Source organism: Diabrotica undecimpunctata, chromosome 4 (genome assembly GCF_040954645.1).
Source record: "Diabrotica undecimpunctata isolate CICGRU chromosome 4, icDiaUnde3, whole genome shotgun sequence".
Classification (NCBI taxonomy): Eukaryota; Metazoa; Arthropoda; class Insecta; order Coleoptera; family Chrysomelidae; genus Diabrotica; species Diabrotica undecimpunctata.
Window position 1 is genome coordinate 35,576,041 of NC_092806.1, and position 22,785 is coordinate 35,598,825.

The window sequence follows — 22,785 nt, forward strand, 5'->3', positions numbered from 1 at the left end:
TATATATATATATATATATATATATATATATATATATATATATATATATATATATATATATACTTTTTTTTATAGAATATAGTAAACTACATTTGATACTAAACAAGTAATTTGATTATAAGGCAGAACAATTTTGATTCATTCTGTTTATGGCTAATGTTTTATTAGCAAAACTGTAGAAATTCAGTTATTTACTCGAAATAGCTTTTACCAGCAGAAACCGTTGATAGAAGCCCTAAAACAGCTTGATGTCCCATACGTTTAATTGATTTGTCTGAGATCGAGTCTGCAGCGGAGGATTTCTCCCCAAAGCGGCAAAACTCATTTAGTCTTATTTACCGTAAAGAATTTCCCAAGTCTCGGGTTGTGTAACTTTAGGGGATGTCTCAGTTTGATTATGACTCACGTGATTTACGGTCGGGGCCTCAGTTAGAAGAGACAATTTGAAAAAAGCATTGAGAAAGTAGTTTATTAAAATATTTTTGCAGACAATGATTTATATTTCAACTAAAACATCTTTAAAGGGGATAAAGAACTATAATAAAAAAGAAAAAAGACATGATATACACCACCTATTTATTGATTTAGTAGAGTAATAGTAGTAGTAATTCATATAAAAAATGTTAAACGGAACCAAGTTATAACAAGTAATTACAATAAATATTGTATTCTCTAAAACTTGTACCGACATATAAAACGTCTAGAAATACCACACAAATAATTCAGTGTTAATTGCAAGAAGGATAGAGGCTTAAAAGAGGACCAGCAGATATATAGAGGATAGTATTGATTAGGTAAATATTTTAAAACTAATATTTTTAATAAACCAGTAACTCAACGAAGTAGTGGATGATTAAAAAGCGATCTCTTATTGTATGATGCGTCGTTCGACAAGCGGCGATAGAATACTTCTGGGGCCCCTCCTCATCATAATCGTAAACTTGCCATTGGGAAAGAATGAGAGGTGGAGACTCGTTGTTTGAGGTGTGGGGTTTGCAGAAACTCACGCAGGGCGCTTCCGGTTACCGGTCTGTACTCCTAGTGTCCGAGACAATCTCTCGTGGGACCACTCTACTCTCATTCCACATAACCAAGGTGAGGTTGAACGAACTGCAAACTTTACAAGTCCCCACCGTATTGAGAACAAAAGATTGTAGTGCGTGCCCACTATTTGGACAAAAGTCGTAGAGGAGTAGGCTCTTGGGCGACTACCTGTCTACGTGCTAGTGTGTGACCTTATTCCTACTTTTTTTTACATTTTTCTGAGAAAAATCTGCATACAGACAACTGTTACTCACTCAGGCAGTGTTGAGTTCCTATTACTCTAACGAAGTTGTGCCAGGACGAGATGCCCGAGGAAGTTTGACCTTTCACACTTTATCCCTTCACCACTCCGAGACGGTCGACGTCCAACTAAAAACCTCTCCTCTATTACTCCAGATATCAAGATGGAAGGGATGGTTAAGGCAAAACATCTCTACTGATGCTCTGCTACCACCCGATTTCCATTCTTTCTCCCACACATTCATCGGGAAAACCACACCCACACGAACCACCAGACTTTTAACCCCCTGCCTTGGCGAGGCTGCCATCTCTCTTGCGTCGTTTGTCTCTAATTCAGTCCTATTTCAGCTTTCGATAGTCCGAAATACCTTATTTCTACCTGCGTTCACCTTTCCAGCTGTAGTAGGAATAATGGACTGGCCTTCGTGTAGCAACATAAAATACAGGGGGACTACAGGCAGGGTAAAGTCCTGAGATGTGTCAGCACCGTACCATCCTCAAATGGTGTCGAAATCCTAGGCCAATTGATTTGTTTAAGGTCATATGCAGAAAGGCGAGGTGGACCTGGGTTCCGCTGCTGCGTTTGTACTTAAAAGAGGTGACAGAAACGTTCCTGTATTATGCGGTGGCCTCATTCGAAAGAAACTAGAAGCATTTGAAATGTGAGTGTACCGACGCATTCTTTATATATCCTGGACCAAACTTATCACCAACGTAGAGGTAGTGTTCAAAATTGGAAAAAAGAAAGAAAACGTGAGCATAATTAAACAAAAAAAATTTGAACTTTTTGGCCACTCATCGATAGACAATAAGTAACGTCTACTACAATTCTTATAATATAGTGTTTTACTTTAGCTTAAATGTTTATATTTCAATTCTTTACCTATTGTGTTTCTTGTATTTTTACAGTTCCCAATGTCAGCTAAAATTGTAATCATTTTAGTTGATATAGCATTTGATGTCTTGTAGTTCGTAATCATAGATAAGTAAGCAGTATCTTAATGGTTATGCTAAAAAGACACTCATTTTTTAAATCATCTGTGTTAATTTATTTTAACTTTTATAAGAACTTATTGTTGTTATTAAATCATAACCTTTTTTGTTACAGAAATGATTCTTCGAAAAATGGTAAAAGAACAAACGAGCTGTGTTTTCATCATTATTGCTTTAGCAGGTAAGTACATGGTGGAAGCTTGTAATCAGACCCCACGTGTGTAAAATTATTAAATAATCTTATGTTTTATAGGTTGCTGGTTCACTGGTATAAGGGTAATTAGCTGTGTATGTAAGGTACCAGCAAGAATGCTTCTTAAAATGCTTAAATCTATCCCAACGAACATAAAAGATAGGATTGATTTTAATACATGTATTTTAAATGAAAACTTAACAAAAGGATATGTAAATATATATGAAAGTGAAATTCTGGTGTGAAATACTTACTAATTTACTAGCACTAAAACCAATGTAAATGCCCCGAAACTAAAAACATGAAATTGTATCTTTAATATTGTTACGCGTACTAAGAAAGTCTAATCTCTTCTCTCTTCAGGTCTTTACCGGAAAATAATATATGAGCTCATAAGACATATACCCTTACCTTATCTGCTGGGTTCATGGATATCACTTGTCTAGAGATATGTAGCAACTCTTCAACTCGATTTTATAGCCTTCACTCATTTCGCGAGAAATCACTTATAATTCAAACGTAGCGAGTGTTATTAGTATTAATGCGCCGGGATTTTTTTCAAACTTTCTCTACTTTTAAAGTCGATATACAAGTAGGTACTTAAAGACACTACGCGAGCTTGTGTGTTCTTCAACCAACATTTATCGACTGTGTTTTGATGTTGTGTTTTTGGTCACTTGAGGTAGTAAAAAGAAGGCTAATGTCTGACGTCTGTAGATACTTGTCCATCTTGTAGACTTGCCCTTCTATTATACCGACGCCGACTTAGCCATTCACAATAAAAAGCGTCAGTGTACTTCCCTTAAACCATAAGGACAGTGTAGTTAAACACATGTTAGTTTTGTTTGGCAAAATTAACATTTTCTTCGTAGCAAAAAAGATGGGCTTCCATAATTAACTTTAAGCATAGCCCTATTATAAACGTTACCTACATGTTACACATTCATCTTTTTCTGGTTTATAAAATGACTAAGGTAGATTATAACCATTAAATACTGATTTAAATACATTGTACTTAACAGGTAGTACAATATTTTTGGGGCAATAATCGCGGCAGTATAAACGATATATCACACTAATATTTAACTCACTTGATATATAATACCTCATTGTAAAGGGTATTCCATAATAAAATTTAGTTTTCAAATGAGCCTTATGCCGACCCTGTGCAATTATTGTATGAAGTCGTACCACTGCCGTCGCCTCGTAGAATCGTGCAGATTTAAAGAGAATTCATTGTCAGTATTGTCAGTGGCCTTATATGCTGGAGGCATACTTTAAAGGCGATGATTCGTTCACCATAGCTCGTAGTCAGTTTTGTGAACACTGGGCTAATGAGAATCCACAACAATTACACCAGAAGCAACTCCATTCTAAAAAAGTGACCGTGTGGTGTGGCATGTCTGCACACGGAATAATTGGGCCATATTTCTTTGAAGGTCCAAATGAACGCAATGTAAGTGTAACCAGCGAGCGGTATGTCGACATGGTAAGAAATTTTCTTGCGTCCCGAACTACAGAATTTTCCGGGTTATAATGAAGACGGCACCTGGTTTCAACAAGATGGTGCCACACCACATACAGCCATTCTCTCGATGAACGCGGTTAGAGAATTGTTCCAATATTCTTGAAAAATTATTATTTGTCTTTCTCAAGGTATATTAATGCTACGTTTTTATCTACAGCTGTTACAATTAAACATACATGGTGAATTAGCTGTTATTGTTGCCCATTTTCTCTTTACATATTCTTTGCAAGCCACTCGTAAGAACTTAATATTATTTTTCTTCCATAATTCTGGTTTTCTCTTTGTGCTGAACCGTCTATTTTATAACTACAGGAGAAAGTACTTGATGAATTTCTGTGTTAGGTGTTAACGAAGCTGAACTACTATTATTTTGGTCAGACGGACAGTAGTCACTTTCAAATGGCTCGTCGACACTACACTCTGATAACCGTCTTATATGGGAAGGTTCCACCATGGCGAAATTGGTCGAATTAGGCTACGAACTGTTGCTTCATCCACCATATTTTTCAGATTTGACGCCATGCGACTTCTTTTTATTTTCAAATTTAAAAAAGGAAATTCGCCAGGCAGAAATTTAAGTCGAATGAGGTCATCGTCGCCACGAAAGGCTTCTTTGCAGACTTCGAGAAAACGTATTTTTCAGATGGATTGAAGAAGTTGGAGCATCACTGGGTCAAGTGCATCGAGTTAAAAGGAGACTATGTTGAGAAATAAATTTTTACTTTTCGTTTTTGTAAAATTTTCGTTTTTCTTTTGTAGGTTAAGTACTTATCAAACCGCAATGGTATATATTTGAGGATAAGGTAGGAAATAGGAAATCTGTTAGGAAATGTAAAACACTTTTTGTCCAAATTTAAATCCAACAAAATCAGAATAAAGAACCTCAGAATATAGCAAGAGGAAAATGTTACTTGTGCAATTTGAAAAAGAATAGGGTGATAATAAAAAAGTGCGCTTTTATAAAAATATGGCATACAAGGAACACGCCGCAACAATTCATACATGTCTAAATGTCTATTCAACGTTAGTTGCCAGAACGAGGAGATGAATATAATATTTTTCGATAAAATCAGTATTTTATGTTTAGTTTAGATATTAAATATGTGCTTATACGTTAACATTTTATATCAGTGTATAAAATACATCGTAGTGACTAATTATGTTAAATTATAGCGACTAACAAAGGGGTATTTACTAAAATTCAATAAGACTTAAGACTACCACGTGTCGTTATTAAATTAATGGGCTTATATTATTCAACATCAGTTTGGTAATTACTTTAAAACACGATTTCTCTTAAATACTGTTTTACTTTTCATATTAGACGTTAAAAGCACTCGTGGTAAAAGGTTTAATCCTCTTTTCGGAAAATTCTTGATATTCGGGAATTAACACTCGCCTTTTCGAAGGAAAACTCTGAAAGGCACTTAATTTAATTGGCACAAAGCAGGATCTAATCCTATTGAGTTTGATTTTATTGACTGTGAAGGTCAAGAATAAATAAATACCCTTTTACCAGCCATTGTATAAGAAACAAAGACTTTTAAAGTTTTGATTCTTTTTTAAGATATAGCAGAAACTCGAAGCGGGTGAACTGAAAGCCGTGGTCGTTCCGGACTATCGAACATCTGTGCTATAAAATATTTTCTGAACTACAATCTTTAAATTAATACATTTTTAGATAACCGAATAAATACATTCGGGAATTGTTTTTATGACCTTAAGAAACTGTCACCAATGTGTAAGACACTTTCAAATATTGACAAATTATGTGGCTTCTTGCCACATACATTATTTGAAAGCTCTTCTATTCATAAAAGTTTAGCAGATTTCAGATTATTTGTAAAACGCTTAAACACATTGATTTATTTTTCCACTTTACGAGGCTCTGCTCGAATTTATTTGTCTATTGGCATGGCATACCAGATCATATTGTACTTTGTGGAAATCAGTTCGTTAAGAACGAGCAGAAATCGATGTGTGCTTTTCTTAAAAATACGAGTTTTGGATATTAAGTTCTGATTTAGGAATACCTATGTAGCGAAAAGAATCAAGAGGAGTGTGGTCTACACACACATACATACATACGTATGATTAAGATATGCTTAAGTTTAAATTAAGTTAAATTTAATTGAATTAAATTAAATTAAATTAGATTGAATTTCCAAGGGTTCTTTTCTAAAAACAAAAATATTTTACCTTCAATTCGTGGCTTCTAGAATTTTCTGGATGCTGGCTTTCTTTAGGATAGACAAGGAGAATAAAAAATATTATATACACAATTTATGACCTTTAAAAAAAACGGGCGTAGGAAATTTCAACACTAAGCAGGTAGCGACTAAAATTTAATGGCAATTTTCGACACCAGCCCCAATTCCCGTTTTTATCTTACAGGTATATTCGACACCAAATAAATATAGCTGCGACATAAATAAAATACCATAATTAATTAATTTATTTATTTTAATAAAAGTAATGTGCATTTTATTTCTTTATAACTGTAATAATATCTAAATATAATACAACTAGTACCTAATTTTTGTACATTTTACCGTTAATATACTTGTATACAATGATTTATTTGCTAATATAGGAATGATAAGATACAGCTTTTATAAAATCTAATCTACGTATTTGTTGGGATCGTAGTTTATCCATCATTTTCTCCAAAAATGCCAATTTAGCCTTAACAGTAGTATCTTTGATTTTTGCTGGTATATGTAAACTATTTATTTTGACATAAGTGTCTACTTGAAATTCTTTTAACTTTTCAATAAAAATAAAAATAGAAGGATGTGTTGAATAAAAAGAAGAATTAAATCTCGAATGAAAGGATTCACAGGCATTTGTGGTCCTCGCAATAGACGGATTCTGATTAGACCATATGTGTGGTGGAAATAGAGCGCTATCGAAAATGTAATTTTCCAGTAAATAATCTGCATATATATCAAGTGTTGCGTTTATAGGTTTATATGACATTAAATCATAAAGAAAGCATTCTTCAACTTCTGCTGGATTTAAATAAGTTAAACCAAACGTATGCCTTAACCATTTTCCAATTTCTGAATCTACAGGCAAATCCGTATTTGTAAAAGATAGCGTCCAATTCATAGCATTACCTTCGAAGAAAAGTAATATACAAACCATTGTCTATCAAACATTAATTTAAAATTCTTATATGATACAAAACCATGTATAATTATTGGTAAGATTTTAAACAATATTTAATACTTTCTAAATAACTTCGAAATGTTTTTCCTATACAAATTGTTCTTAGAAACTATTCACTATTGAAGTTTACTGTTCTCCGAAAACAGTTCGATTTCGATTTCGTTTGTATCCTTATATTCTTGTACCAAACCCAAAGATTGAATTTTTTTAAACCAGTATTGGTGTAAGTGAAAACGGCATCCACTAATTTTTGCATTGGGCCACATATACAATAAAGCACAGTGAATTGCTTTTTCAAAGTCCACAAATATTTCAGTTGGCTCTAATGATAATTGAAATGTTTCAAAAATCTTAGACCTTAATAAAGAAAATAAATTTTTGTATGTCATTGACAATTTGTCCTTTAACAAATAGTATGCTAAAGGAACATAATGTCCATTTTCCAAGCCATGTATAGTAAATAATTGTAGAAAATATTTGGTACTGTATGAAAATGTACCATCCATATACAAAGTTTTTAATTTACACAACAAACGAATATTTGTCTCGCATGAAAATACAATTACATTTAATTCAGGATGATTTAAAAACAAAAAACTTTCATTGCGACAGGTTTTAGGAGAATAATTACTAACCGCGTTATGGACTTCTGATATGCTTCTTGGTAACGGACCTGGTAACAGTTTACGACGACAGTTGTAAATGTTCTTTCTTATGCTAGCTATGTCAGGTAACCGTCAGCAAATTGGCATCACACTCAGCAACAGCAGTTCTTGTAATTTTGGCAGGCTTTTCCGATATGTCCTCTTGGGCTTTTCTTTTACATGCATTGGTTACCATCTTTACTTCAAGCTTTTTTGGATCGGCTTCATGATTATGTACCAAATCACTTCTTGTGATGGTGAGGTCCTCATAGCCTATTGTAAACACTTTTGCGGAACACTTAGTGTTTCTTTGGATACAGCGCCAAAATATCTCGCCGCTTTTTAACACTTTCTGTTTCGAGAACGAATGATGCTCCACCACTAATAAATCTCGACCACGGGAACTTTTTATCAAACTCATTTTTTAAATATCCGTATACGTGCACAAGTCAACGTCAAACAAGAAATAAATTACAACTGAAATAATTTAGTCACAAGTACACAAGTGCCACGCCCCCCGCCGTGACAATAAATATTGGGAAAACCCGCTTGTCCTGCTTGGGTGCAAATGTCCATCGCCGCTAATTACCTACCTACCTGCTTTACGCCGCGGTGTCGAAATTTCCTGTAATAAAATTTGACCCTTCGATTACCCCAGGTACAAAGACAATTTGGTGTCGAAAGTTCACCCGCCGAAAAAAACACCATTTATTTTAATACCATATAGAAATATAAAAATAAAGATCGTGTACAATTTATTATCTATTCCGCAGAAAAAAAGATAACTTAATTTTGTTATCCCCCTTTTAAACCGAGTTATTTAATTTACTGTAAACATTGTTCTAATTAACTTTTATAAAAAAAAAAAATTATTACGTGCCAATTATCTGATTTGTGAATTCAATTCTTTTTAATCAATTTCTGTATGATATGGGTTTAAAAAAATATGTATGGTACAAATACAATGCCTATTTCACAAAATATTTAACTGACCTTTTTGATTTACTCTCTGCGATGTTTCCTGACAGACACTGATTTAGTCTCCGGATTGTGTTCTCGCAAAACTGTCCAATTCTCCAAACACGTGTGGCTCTGCTTCCTCCTTCCAAAACTGTTAAACAAAACAGCACTCGTCCAGATTATCTCCAAAATTAAACCTCCGACTCGTTTCAAAATAATAATAATGGCACTCTTTCAGCCAAATGGTTTTCCTGGCTCGACTGGTTACCTCGTACAAACTTTATATAAATTTTCTCACAAACTCACAAACTCACAAACAACAACTTATACTTACTTTTCACACACTGGACTTCTCGTTCTGGATGGCGAAAACACAAAAAATCAAGCGTGTTTTACCCACTTAGGTTTTTGCCTAAATTAACAGAAGAGAATACCGACTAACCCTTCTTTTGTGTCTACAGGCAAATCCGTATTTGTAAAAGATAGCGTCCAATTCATAGCATTACCTTCGAAGAAAAGTAATATACAAACCATTGTCTATCAAACATTAATTTAAAATTCTTATATGATACAAAACCATGTATAATTATTGGTAAGATTTTAAACAATATTGTAATACTTTCTAAATAACTCCGAAATGTTTTTCCTAATTGTTCTTAGAAACTATTCACTATTGAAGTCCACTGTTCTCCGAAAACAGTTCTTAATTATAAATCATATTCACAAATTCTTAATCTATACAGGGTCTTGAATATTTATGATCTCTTGGTATTTTGCATACAAAAATTTATTTTATTCTTGATCTATTTTAGAATCCCTACTCGGTTTTCTCTCCTACCCATTCCTCAAAATCTCCTCCTGGATCAATTCCAACAATCCAATAACCAATATCGATATCTATTGTGATTTACTGCATACAAAAACAATTTACCCAATTTCTTATTGTAAACAAACAATTTATCTAAATATTTCTGACTAAAATACTTATCTCTAGGTTCAATCGCTTGCAAATAAATTTTAATATTGGGAAAAACCCGAAAACGTATTTTATTTTTCAATTTTTATTGTTTCGCAAAACTGTTATACCTATCTTTATCCTTTCAAATCTATTGAGGATTAACAGTTCTTGAAATCCTCCAAAGGTAGACGACCAAGAGAAACACCACTGATGATATGAGTAGACGACATCAAAAAATGGCCTGAACTAATTGGACGTATGTTGCTCAGAATAGAGATCGATGGAAGGAGTTGGAAGAAGCCGATGTTCAAAAATGAACGATAGAAGGCTAAGAAGAAGAATAATTACAGAGCTTTTTTATTATGGTAAAGCTCTTCTTTTATATATGGAAGGTGCTTTAAATAACTCATTCTCATTCAACTTGTTCGTCATGATTTCTGTTATTTATTTTATCGTCATTTTTATTCGCTGTTTAGGGGTTTAGATAGAAATTGGCAAGTGTAGTCATCAATAGTTAAATATTTTACGATTCCTTTTTCTAGACTGATTGTAAAGATGAAGGAAATGCTTAAGAGATCAAGATGGAAGAACTTATATAGTAACATAGAAAAAGACATAATTTACAGAACAAGTGTTAGAGGTATAGAAGAAAAATACAAATGGAAGTAGACGTTTTGGACAAGACGAAAACGGAAAAGGTAAACTACCAAATAATAAAAATTAAAAGAAATATAAAATTGATAAATATAAAGAATTTGTCTCGACAATATCAACTACAAAAAGGTTTTCATTATTGGAAAATGCTTTATGCACGTAAAACAAAAAAAAAACAAAATTAATTAATTACTGAGAATAATAACTTCAAATTCCATTATATTCTAAATCGGTGTTCGGCAATCGTTGCATTTTGTACCGCTTAGGGACAAATATTATCTGAACCATCTGAAGCGAGCATTAATTTAATTGGTATTGAACCATACATGGAACATAAAGCAGCTGGTCATCGGACCAAATTCAACTGACCATACATTTTTTATTGGAAACTGATAATCGTTACGTTCGATGAGACAGCTCAAAAAGAATAGTTAGCTTTGCCGGAATAAAAGCGTATAATTTTAAAGCTAAAAGCAAATATAGCTAAAGGGAAATTTGCATATATTTTTAATGGACGTTATCAAAATAAACAACTAAAAATATAAATGGTGACCGCTATCTGAAAGTTTCAAAAACCAAATAGTGACCCAAGTTGTTTATTATAGAAGCCTTTATTTGTAGTCAAATTGGGTAGCGGAAGATTTTTGCATAAAGTCGAAGTTGCAGATACATTATTAATATGTTGACATTTATGTTTAATTTTTCGTTTTATATCATAAAATGCCTTCGCTTTATTGTGATAAAGGTCTCTCACTTAAAGCAGTTTCTTCTTTGTTGATTCATAGATATACGGTAGTTTTATGTTTCATTTTCATCACATAATGTACAAGTGTCATAATATTTGGGTCAAGAAAATGATATGTTAAAATAAATTTGAAATATGTTATAATAAACGAAGTAAGAAACCTTTTACTGTGAGTGAAGCTGTTTAAAGCCTTTATACATATTTTTACATTTAACTCTGATGGTAAATAAATTTTCTTTTTGTCCAGTCTCCGTGTATAATGAATTTGGCGGTATTTAAATGAAAAAATGTAAGCTATTATGTTTACCACTATATTTATTTATTGCTAAGCTATTTCTAATTTGACATATCTGCATTTCAGTAATACTGAAAATACTACGAAGGGCTTGCTTACTTCTATTCCCGATAGTCGAATTGTGTACATATAAGAAGCTGCATGTGGTGAACCTTGTTTGTAGCATTTCGATTTCCTCTCGTATGTATTAAACCACCGAAAAATATTCTCAATTTTTTACGACGCTGAGATTGATAATATAAACACTTCTGGTCTGTATTATAATAATTTTAATTGCATTCTTTTGATCGTGAGGCCGCTTTAGGATATTTTGCTCGTCAAATAAACAGAAATATTTCCGTTTATGCTTTATTTATACCGGTCTGGATGAATGATGTCACTCTACAATGGACCACGATAGGGTCATTGTCATTGTTTAGTCCGGATTTTTCTTTTTTAACTTCCTCCTCCTCATTTATGACTCGGTCAGTCCACGTGATCTTAAGTATTCTCCGATATGTCAAATGCTTCCAGTTTTCTGCACATATCTTCGTTCAAGGTCCACGATTCAACACCATAAAAAAGGACAGAGAAGACGTAGCATCGCAGTATTCTTACTTTTGTATCAAGAGAGAGGTTGTGACTCTTGAAGAAGGCCCCATCCTATTGAAGGGGGATCCAGCTTTTCCGATGCGCACTCTAATCTCACGGTTGTTGGTCCATTCTTCATTTATTATGGTGCCGAGGTAGTTGTAGTGCGTCACTCTTTCTACAGGTTGGTACAGATTGGTTGACATAGAGTTGACATTCTATTATCCTTTTCTTGTTAATTATCATAAGTTTTGTCTTATTAACGTTTATATTGAGTCCATATGGTTGACTGTAATACGTGATTTTGTTCATAAGAACTTGTAGGTCTTCTTAGTTGTCCGCAAATACTATGGTGTCATCTGCATATCTGATATTGTTTAGCCGGTAACCATTTAGTAGAATACCTTTTTCAGTTTCGCGCAAAGCTTCGATAAATATTCTTTCAGAGTACAGATTGAAGACTAGAGGAGACAAAACACAGCCTTGCCTCACTCCACGCATGATTTTCACATAGTCAGTGTATTCAACTTTGAGATTTGCTGTCTGATTCCAGTAAAGATTTCTAATTATTTTCAGATCTTGGTTGTTAATTCCTGCTTCTTTTAGTATTTGCATCATCTTGGCGTGCTATACTCGATCAAACGCTTTCTCGTAATCAACCAGACATGCGTATACGTCGCAGTTGATGTCTCTGCATCTCTGGAATAAGACTTGTACTGAGAACAAAGCCTCTCTAGTACCAACAGCATTTGTGAACCCAAACTGGTTGGGGGAAATTTGATTTTCACACAGCTTGTAGATGCTCTTATGAATTATCTTTAGGAACAATTTTAGGAGATGACTCATGAGGCTTTTAGTATGGTAATCTTCGCATTTTTTGGCTCCTGGTTTTTTTTTAGAAGTGCAATAAACTCAGATTTCAACCATTCTGCTGGTATTTTGGAAATTATGGAATACTTGGGGCACATTGTGAGAGGTGAAAAGTACGAACTTTTAAGAAATATCATGCAGGGCAAAATTAAGGGCAAAAGAAGTGTGGGAAGAAGAAAAATATCGTGGCTTCGTAATCTACGTGAATGGTTCGGGTGTAGTTCGATTGAACTTTTTAGGCGCGCTGCTAACAAAGTCGCAGTGGCCATGATGATTTCCAATCTCCGCTAGGAGTGGCACGAGAAGAAGAAGAAGCTGGTATTTTTCCAGAGCTGTATATGCTGTTGAATATTTTTGCGATTATTGCTATTGATTCGTTGTCCATTAGTTTAAGTTCTGCTTGTATATTATCAGGGCCTGCCGCTTTCCCATCCTTTAACTGTGTTATTGCGGAATAATCTTTCTGCTGTAATATTCTTGGTCCATCATTTACCTTTTCTTTTAGCTCAAAGGTGTTATCTCTTTGGTCTTCAAATGGTTTTTCTAGATATTCTTTCCACGTTCCTATTTTACTCTGTTTGTCCAAGATGATGTTTCCGTCAGAATCAGTTATATTTCCTTTCTGCCTTCGTCTTAGTCTCCCTGTGAGTTCTTTAACTTTGCTATGTACATTGTGACTATCATACTTCGACCGCAGAGTCTTAATTTCTTCGCATCCTTCCCTTGCTTCTTTTTCTTTCGCTTCTCTGATTTTCGTTCTTATTAATATATTTATGGTTTTATATTTGTCTGGGTCATTTTTGGCTTCTCTTATCTCGTCCATTAGTTTCAGGATCTTATCTGTCATCCATGATTTTTTCTTTATTAATCTATCTGCCTGTAAGTGTTTATCCTTTACATTTTGCACTATTTCTATAATATGTTTGATCGTTTGTTCTTTGTCCGATTCGTCTCTAATTGCAGTCACTTGCTCGTTTAACGTGGCTTTTACTCTTATCCTCGTATCGAGGTCTTTCAGCATACGTAGGTTGTATGATTGTGCTTTCCTTTTCTGCACTGTTTTGGGTTTGACTCCAAATACTCCCACCAGTGGAACGTGGTCTGTCTCCAATTCTGCTCCAGGCTAAGTCTCCACAGATGTAAAGCTGTTTCGGAATCTTTTATTTACTAAAATGTGGTCTATTTGATTCCTAATAATTCTCCCGGGTCCGTCTTGAGGGGATTTCCACGTGTACAGCTCGCGAGGTGGTAACTGGAAGCTAGAAATAGAAACTTTAAATATAATCTATTTTCAAATAAAATTGTGGATTATCCCATTAAATATACCTACTGGCTTATTTTTAAAAATTTAGTAAAATTTGTTTTAAATAAAACTTATAGGGGGTATACCTAGACGAAGATATTAAAAAATTTGTGCGTTAGAATTATTTTTTATATACAATTTAATGACCATGCCCGTTGTTGAGAGCGTCCATTAAAAAAAAGTTTAGCAGTACCTACAGGCTCAATATAACAGAATGATTTGTATCCTGAACATTGTCCAAATACAAAAGGTCTCAAATATTAAAAATATTAATTGACTACAAAGACAAGCAATAATCATTCAATAAATAAGTATACAAATTAATCAACATGCTTATATATACAAATAAGAATAATATATACAAATAAGAATAAGGCTTTCAACCGATAATCAGCTGATAATCCAAATTATGACATGGAGCTACAAGGAGCCTTCTACAAAGCCATTTAGCTATAAGAATTTGATTATGAGTGTTTAAAGGTGAGTACCACATAAGAGTAAAAATAATAATTGATGATACATTAGAATAAGTAAGTCAAATCAATTACTTAAGTGTTACACAAATTTCAAACAATTCACAGAAAATCGAAGAAAAAGACAAGAAATGATACAACGATAGAACTTTATAAGTCGGCCACAGTTATTCTGTTAGGGGAACAAAGGGCATAGCGGAAATTGCGGAAAAGCGGAAAATCGCTATCTCATGGATATTTAATAAATAACGCCATTTTAAACGGACTTCGTAGTTTCGTATAGATACTATCTACAACAGAGGGTAGCATTGTATTTATCGCACATGGTCATTTGTTACCCACGTGCAAGACTATGTATCAGCTTAAGTTATGCTTTAGTGAATATATATTATAAAGTGGGGTGAGTATTTTTCACTATTTTTCTGGAATAGAAACCTTTCTTATTTATTATTCTCGACCAAAATCACTGAATAGCCACCACATAGTTTTTAAACAAGTGTTCTTTACTATAATTCATGGTTTGTATTGAGAGAGGGCATATTGGAAAGTTCGTTTGTGGGCAAAGTGGAAACGTTCCGCTTTGCCCTTATAACCTACATATGTAACAATTATTTCAATTCGAAATCTGTTGTTCTAGATTCAAATGGTTAATAAATATAAACGGAAGACCATTCAGGATCAATGAACCGAGAAAGATATGGAGATCGCAATGACCAAAGCTCGCAAGACGAGCATTTCAAAAGCTTTAAAACTCTTCAATATTTCTTTGGGTATTATGGCCTCACACGAAATTCTTCATAAAAACTTACGTTCCAGCTCGAAGTAAAAAATGATGTACCATATCAATTTAAGAACAACCATGTAGAAAAAGCGTGATTACAATATAGCAAAATGTGTAGCTTTCAATGGACGAAAATTTGGAAAGTTTTTCGGAACTGTGTCGGAATTGTATAAAAATATAATTTCTTACAAAACACAAATAGCGTATATAACATGGACGAGTCTCGTGTAAAAACATTATCTTTTACGCCACCAAGGTTCATTTCGGTAAAAGAAAAAAAAAAAAAAAACAAAACAAGAGGAAGTTCTGCTTAGGAAGGTGAACTGACCATAATAATTTGCTCCATCAATGGCGCTGTAACCTTTATTCCGCTAGCCTTCATTTTTGGAAAAAGGAAAAAAGCAGGAAAGAGAATTTTGGAATCTGCACCACTTGGTAGCGTCGCTTGATGTAATTATTCTAGATGGATCAATGCAGACATCTTTATGAATAGCTGAAGTTCTTTATTAAAATAGTTTGATCACCCAATCGACCATTTTGGATAACCACAGTTTGCATTTAAATTTGAACGCTATTATTCTCGTCAGAGAAAAAGGCGTCATCATGTTATATATTCCACCACAAAATGTTTATAGAACAATTTTTCAGCTCGTAGAATAATCCAACATGACATACCCGCTTTGGTGAAAACTGCCTTTGAAAAGAGTTTCACCTCTGAAAATATCACCCCTGGGTTTTAAAATTGTGGCGTTTGCCTATTTAACTCAGAAGTATTCTCTGCCCTGGATATTTCTCTATCTAAAGTCCATTTTATCGAAGAAGGAACCTCCTCGAAAACCCTTCAGAATAAGGACACAAGTAGCCAATCTGAAGTACAGTTATCATCATCATCATCATCATCATCATCCAGCTTTCATTTATCACGTCCACTGCTGGACATAGACCTCCCTTAAACACCTCTATTCTTTGCGATTTTGTGCTCTTTGTTGTCAATTTTTCGTGATACGCCAGCCCAACGTGTAGGTGGTCTTCCTCTACTACGTTTGTCTGCTCTTGGCCTCCAATTTGTAATTTTGCTCGTCCATCATGAGTCGTGCATTCTCGCTACATGGCCTGCCCAATTTCATTTAAGTTCCGCTATGCGTTCCACAACATCAGCAATACTAGCATCAGCAATACAGCAGTGCTACATCAGTACTACTACAGCCCTCCTGCAGTAGACGTGTGTCAGCAATATCTGAAAATCATAAAAAAAGATTTCACAGGCATCTTACAGCGGAGATTTTTTTTACAGAGTCTCCTAAAAAAATCTTACCTTTTTCTAGAGCTAATAGATCTACTGCGGAACTTAAAAACGAAGAAAATAAGGAAATGGCTAATAAGCAAAAACCAAAGAGGAATTTGATGAAGAACACCGAAAAAAATGAGAATAAATTTTGCAAACAAAAAATTTATCATACCGAAACATCCAAGATCTCCAACCTGAGCCCGATGTCATGTGTCTCATATACACCGAACCATATTATATCAACTCCAAGTGCAAGGAAGTGTGGATTCAGAGAAATATTTTCCAGAAGTGTACTCATAAACTCTGCACCTCCTTTGATGTGTATTCATTTGCGATTTTTGTCAAGTAGATATATGCTCCAAGTTTGAAAAAATAAATTTCAACAACAAACATTTCCATTGATTGAATCATTACTTGCATTGAACTCCATCACAATCACAAAATACGTTCACTACATCTATTCATTTATTTCTTTTCGCTTTGCTCAAAATTGATTTCTACTTTGCCCTTCCCATGAAGGGCAAAGTGGAAAATGCGTATATTTGACAAAATTGAGCTTTTCTCCTTTTTGGAAAAAGAAAACATAACTATTAACGAAAACTATAATTGAAGAAAACCTTTTCCCTATGCCTTTACTTGACCTATATGGAAGTGTAAGCTGGATGATGACGCAAAGAAAACTCAAGCTTACGAAATTAGATTTTTTAGAAGATGAAAGGCGTTACAAGAAATTTTCTTTTAGACAGAAATTATAGACAGAAAAATGAAGATAAGTAAGACAGGAAGACAATAACTGAATCTATTCGATCAATAAGAAAATAAAAGAATACAGAACAAATAAGAGTAAATATATAAAGAAAATAGATAAAAATCGTTTAACTAAACAATTAATATATTCCAAACTAAAAGGGAGATGTGTAGGATGACTCCTTAAAAGATAAAACAAAGTTTGATGCCAAAACAAATTGTTCATCCCTGGAATGAAGAAGAGAAACAAGTGGTAATAATTTAAGAATGATAAGGACCAAATATACTGTTTGTCTCTATTAAATAATAAAAAAATTCATAATACCGCATAAATTAGGTCATATATACAGCCAACTAAAAACATATTGTTATTTTAAACTAAAAATCAATAAGCATTTTACTGTAAAATCAGATAAAAGTTTAATAAACCTACTTATTTTAGCGAATAGTTTGATACAATGCCAAGTTTCCTGTAACAGCATTACCCTTTCAATACGAACCTCAATATTAGTCTAAAGCATTAAAATTAAGTCTAAATTGAAATATATTTAATATTTGCGTTTGAGAAATTTCCAAACCCAGCAAGATCAAGCAACGAGCCTTTGTTTTTCTTATAATCAAATTCTCAATAACGGATAGCATACGAAAATGTAATTATTGGAAAATTATATTAAAGCATTGGCGTAACATTTTCTGAAAATATAATGTCCCAATGTACTTTTCAATGTTTTTAAATAGTATATCTATAATTTTAATGTAATCTATAATAGTTCAGTTATATATTTTTCACTGTAAAATGATATTTAGTTCAAATGTCCGCATATGCCTTTGAATTGCTGGTCTAAGAAGTTTTAACTTAGTCCAGGTGAAGGCTATTGGTCGTGGTCACGGTAACTTACGTACTCAACGGAGTCAGAAACGATAAGCAAACGCAGGGAAAAGTATTTATGCACAGTAACTCAAATACTCAGTCACCAAAATGCAGTACTTAGAAGAGGTCATTTGACTGGTGCAAAGAAACTAATTTTTTGCAAAAATTTTTTTAGTTTAAGTCACTTAAAGTTTTTTTACGTCACACTGGTTTTAATGTCATTTCTAAACAGGGTCGTAAGCTGGACTGTTCTTGTAGATGCTTTTGGCTTGATTGGGGTGCGAGGATGTGCGTGAGTTGATTGAGGGTCTGAGTACTGCACAGGAGTTGGCTTGTGTAAGATCAAATGGGAGGTATGAAAGAAAACAACCATACTAGGGGAACGAGCGGCTTGAACATCTGAGGACAAATTGCATGAGAATAAGAATGTAGTATAAGAGGTTAAGAAGAGTGCAAGCATAAGATTTGGAAGAAAGAATAAATTAATTAAAGCGACAGCAGAATGAATACTGGAATGAGATCTAAGAGAAAAACGTGGAGTAACCTGCTTCAGGATCTCGAAAAGGATATCTAGAGCAGGGATTCAAGATTGTCTGTACCGAATTAAAAGGAAAAAAGACACCCTACCCTTGGTTCGAGAAGGAGAAACTGCATTTAATACGGGAACTCTTTCCTCAGGTGGAGGATAGGCGCGAAAGGGTTACTGGTTTCGTAGAGGCGGAACCTCTTACTAAGTTGGAATACGTCGAGGCTGTTGGAAAGATGAAGATCCGAAAGGCACCTGGTATAGATGGAGTCATGTCGTAGACAGTAAGACTCGCCGCACTAAAATACCCGCAGGTTTTCCTGAGATTGCTAAACAAACTGCTTTAACAATAGAAGTTTCCAACACTGTTGAAAGACGCTAAGGTTGTCCTTATTCCGAAAGTAAGAGATGAAAGGATGAGGTGCGATTTCGTCCAATTCCCCTTCACCTCGAAGGTTTCGAAGTCTTCTTAGTTCGGTAGCTAAATTATGCGAGAAACTTGTGAAAGGCCGCCTTGAGTGAGAGCTAGAAGAAAAGCATGTGCTGAGCGACCGCCAATATGGTTTTAGGGCCAAAAGGTCCACCATAGATGCGGTCACAGAAGTAACCCTTTAGGTCACGCAGGATACAAAGAGATGGGTGGCTCTCATCCTGCTTTACCTAAAGAATACCTTTAACATGGCATCATGGGAAAAGATCATGTCCAGGCTGAGAGAATTGGGCGTTAGTGAGTACCTGGTCAACGTAATTGACAGATACTTTACTCACAGATCCATAAAAGAAAAAGATACCAGCATCAGTTTGTTGCAGGTTGTTTCGCAGGCTTCAGTACTAGGTCCCATTCTGTGGAATGTCCTGTACGACGGGGTGAGGCTACCTATGCCAAGGGGATGCACTCTTGTAGCTTACGCCGATGAACTCGCACTGGTTGTGGAGGCGAGTCAGAAAACATGCATGGCCAATGCTGTTAACACAGCCCTGCGTCGTATTAGTAGGTGGATCAGAGAGAACGATCTACAGCTAGCACCTCAGAAAACTAAGGGGTTAGTTCTCAAAAAAGCCGGGACAAATCATCTCTTCGCTTTATAGTGGAAGGTGTGGAGTTTGCACCGACTAAATCGGTTAGATATCTATCAACATAATTATTCTGTATTTTTTAAAAACATTAAACAATTTGATGCTCATATACTTTACTGACATTTTAAATTTCCTCGATCTATGTCCAGGTACACTCAACAAGTCGCCAACTCGCATCGAATAATTGTGAAAACTGGATTTTCTTTCGTACATATGAATATTGTCAACAGCCTATAGTAATACTCTAAAAATGTAAATACATGGGAAACTTTAAAAGTTATTCTTAATAAATATGGACTTACAGCCCTCAAGAGGTCCAATTCCAAACAATTTTGCGTATCATTCGTTTTTGTATTATAAATATTTTGTCGCTGTTGAATGAATTCTCACACAGAACAATGTTCTAACAAAGTCTACTATAAACAAGGCTGTAGTATACATTTAACAGTGCAAAGATGGGCATAATATTTCTAATACGAGACAATGCATAGTACGACTTATTGAGTAACTTACTAAGCATTTCTACGTAAACTGACCATTTTAATTTTGAGTCAAGATGGACACCTAAAAATATAAAGGTATTAAAATATATTACTTTAGTTTTGTATATATTTAAAATTAGGTTATTAGATCGATACCAGTTATTAAATCGAGCCAAAAAATTATTGCAAACAGATGCCAATGTCTCATAGGTCTGTGCTGAGACCACAAGAGAAATATCATCTGTAAATACCGTCAAATCCAAAGTATCAAACTGGTTAGATACATCATTAATAAATAACAAAAAAAAACAAAGGCACTAATACAGAGTCCTGTGGAACTCCTAGATTATATACACAATAATACGGACGTCAGAAACACCTTCTCTGATTTTATCACAAATTATCCTATCTGATAAATAACTAATTAACGATTTTAAAAATACGTCTCGAAAACCACTACACAGTTTATTACCAATCAACGGCTATTAAGACAATCAAAGGCCCGCATTACATCACAAAAGAGACCTGCCACATGTTCACCTGCATAAAAAGACGTGTAGACCCTCTCACACAATCTACAGACAGTGGACTGAGTAGCCCTATATGTACAGAAGCCATGTTGACAATCTCTTACAATTTTAAATCTATCTTAAGTGAATGTATGTACATTTAAGTCAAGAAAAGTTGAGCAAAATCGCTTTTGTAAATGAAGTAAACGATAAGTATTAACATGTTAAAGTTAAAGTAACAAGAATGGATAGAAAAAGTAATGACGAAATAAAGCAAAGAACATCAATAGAAACAGACATACTAACATACATAGAACTAGAAAAAAGACTAAAGTGGAATGGACATGTAAGAAGAACTAGTGACAGCAGATGGATAAAGAGAATAACCGAATGGAGCCCCATAGGAAGGAGGAAAAGAATACGACCCCGAAAATCCTGGAGGAACGAAGTAGACGACGCCATGAGTAAGAGAGGCCTAAACGATGAAGAATGGAACAACAGAGAGAGATGGAAACGGTTGAGCGAGGGAAGGCAGTGAATACTGTAGAATCCCTGAATATAAAAAAATTAATTAACATGCCTAAAATATTAAAAAATATGGGCATTTAAACATTATACTAAATAGAGTCTAAGTTATAATTGAAATATAAATTAATATTTGGCAATTTCTACTACTGGAAAAGTATTTAGTGATGACTGATGAAAACTTAAGAACCGTGAAAGCTCTAATGATAAAACTGTTATTTGTGAGGTTTAAAAACAAAAATGGTCATTAATACCAGTTCGGCATTTTTAGTGTTAATAATGAATTTAGGACGTTGTCAGATATTTATTAAGCAAGATTCACGGTCTCTACTATATAAACCACCTTCCACAAATTTCTTGTTACTTTCAATCTCCGTTGTTATTAACCTGCTTCCCGTACCAGACGGCGTAATAAAACCTGTTGATACGTCTTCTAAAAAGGTCTAATGAGAAATTCTGTGTTGCTATTTGCCACATTTACCACATTGGCGGTCCTATATTGATCTAAGGTTGAAAAATTAAAAAATATTTTGTTATGTGTTCCAATAACTTAATTTCTATAAACATTTTCCCATCTTTTTTTTTGTTTTAATTAATGTGAATATTAGGTTTATATAGTTTTAAGCCACAATTAATGGTAATGAAAATTTCATTTTAAATTTGTTTTTGACGCTTCGATTTCCACTACGGAAATCTTTTTCAAAAAAGAGTATTTTAAAAGATGTGCTAAAAATATAACCAAAAGTTGGTTTGGGTTATGTTATTAAAATTTAGTGGATTTTCTAATAAGAATTTTTAATAAAAATTAAAAAGGTTAACCCGGATATTTCATTCATGTAACGTTTTTATAATGCTGTTTTCTCTTGAAGTATTAAAGGCATTTTTTTAGTTCCAACATGTCGCGATGCATTTTCTGTTAGATGTAAATGGCAAAGATATGGTAAATTTATTTATCCTATGGCATACAATAAAAACACATCATTTTTACCCTCACAGCCAGACACAAATTTTTAAAAACAGATACTATACAAGGATTACACAGGAATTACACTCTTCTCGCCCAGGGGCCGAAAACACATAATTAAAAATCAATATAAAACGTTATATGGAGTATTACAAACGAACATCTAATGTATAATATAATGTAAAACATTTTCGGTCGCATTCAGTAACTCTTCTAAAACTACAGGGAATTGCCTTCGGGGCCATTCTTCAACAATGTGACGAATGGTCTGTCGTTGCGCACTACAGTCACACTCAGAGTCCATTCGGCTCGCGGAGATAAGATACGGCCGAGGCGATTTTCCCTGCCTGTCGTAAGAGGCGACTATTGGGAAG

The 22,785-nt window shown here is 34.2% G+C and overlaps 1 protein-coding gene across 3 annotated transcripts in view; it reads left to right on the plus strand.

Annotated features, from left to right (window-relative positions):
• The window catches only part of LOC140439443 (fasciclin-2-like), a 195,352-nt gene that overhangs the window by 61,032 nt on the left and 111,535 nt on the right, over positions 1 to 22,785 (plus strand). For all 3 annotated transcript variants that reach the window (XM_072529347.1, XM_072529348.1, XM_072529349.1), the window contains exon 2: positions 2,393 to 2,458. In XM_072529347.1, coding sequence (XP_072385448.1) covers positions 2,395 to 2,458 — 64 coding nt within the window. In that variant the 5' untranslated portion in view covers positions 2,393 to 2,394. The remainder of the gene's footprint in view (positions 1 to 2,392; positions 2,459 to 22,785) is intronic.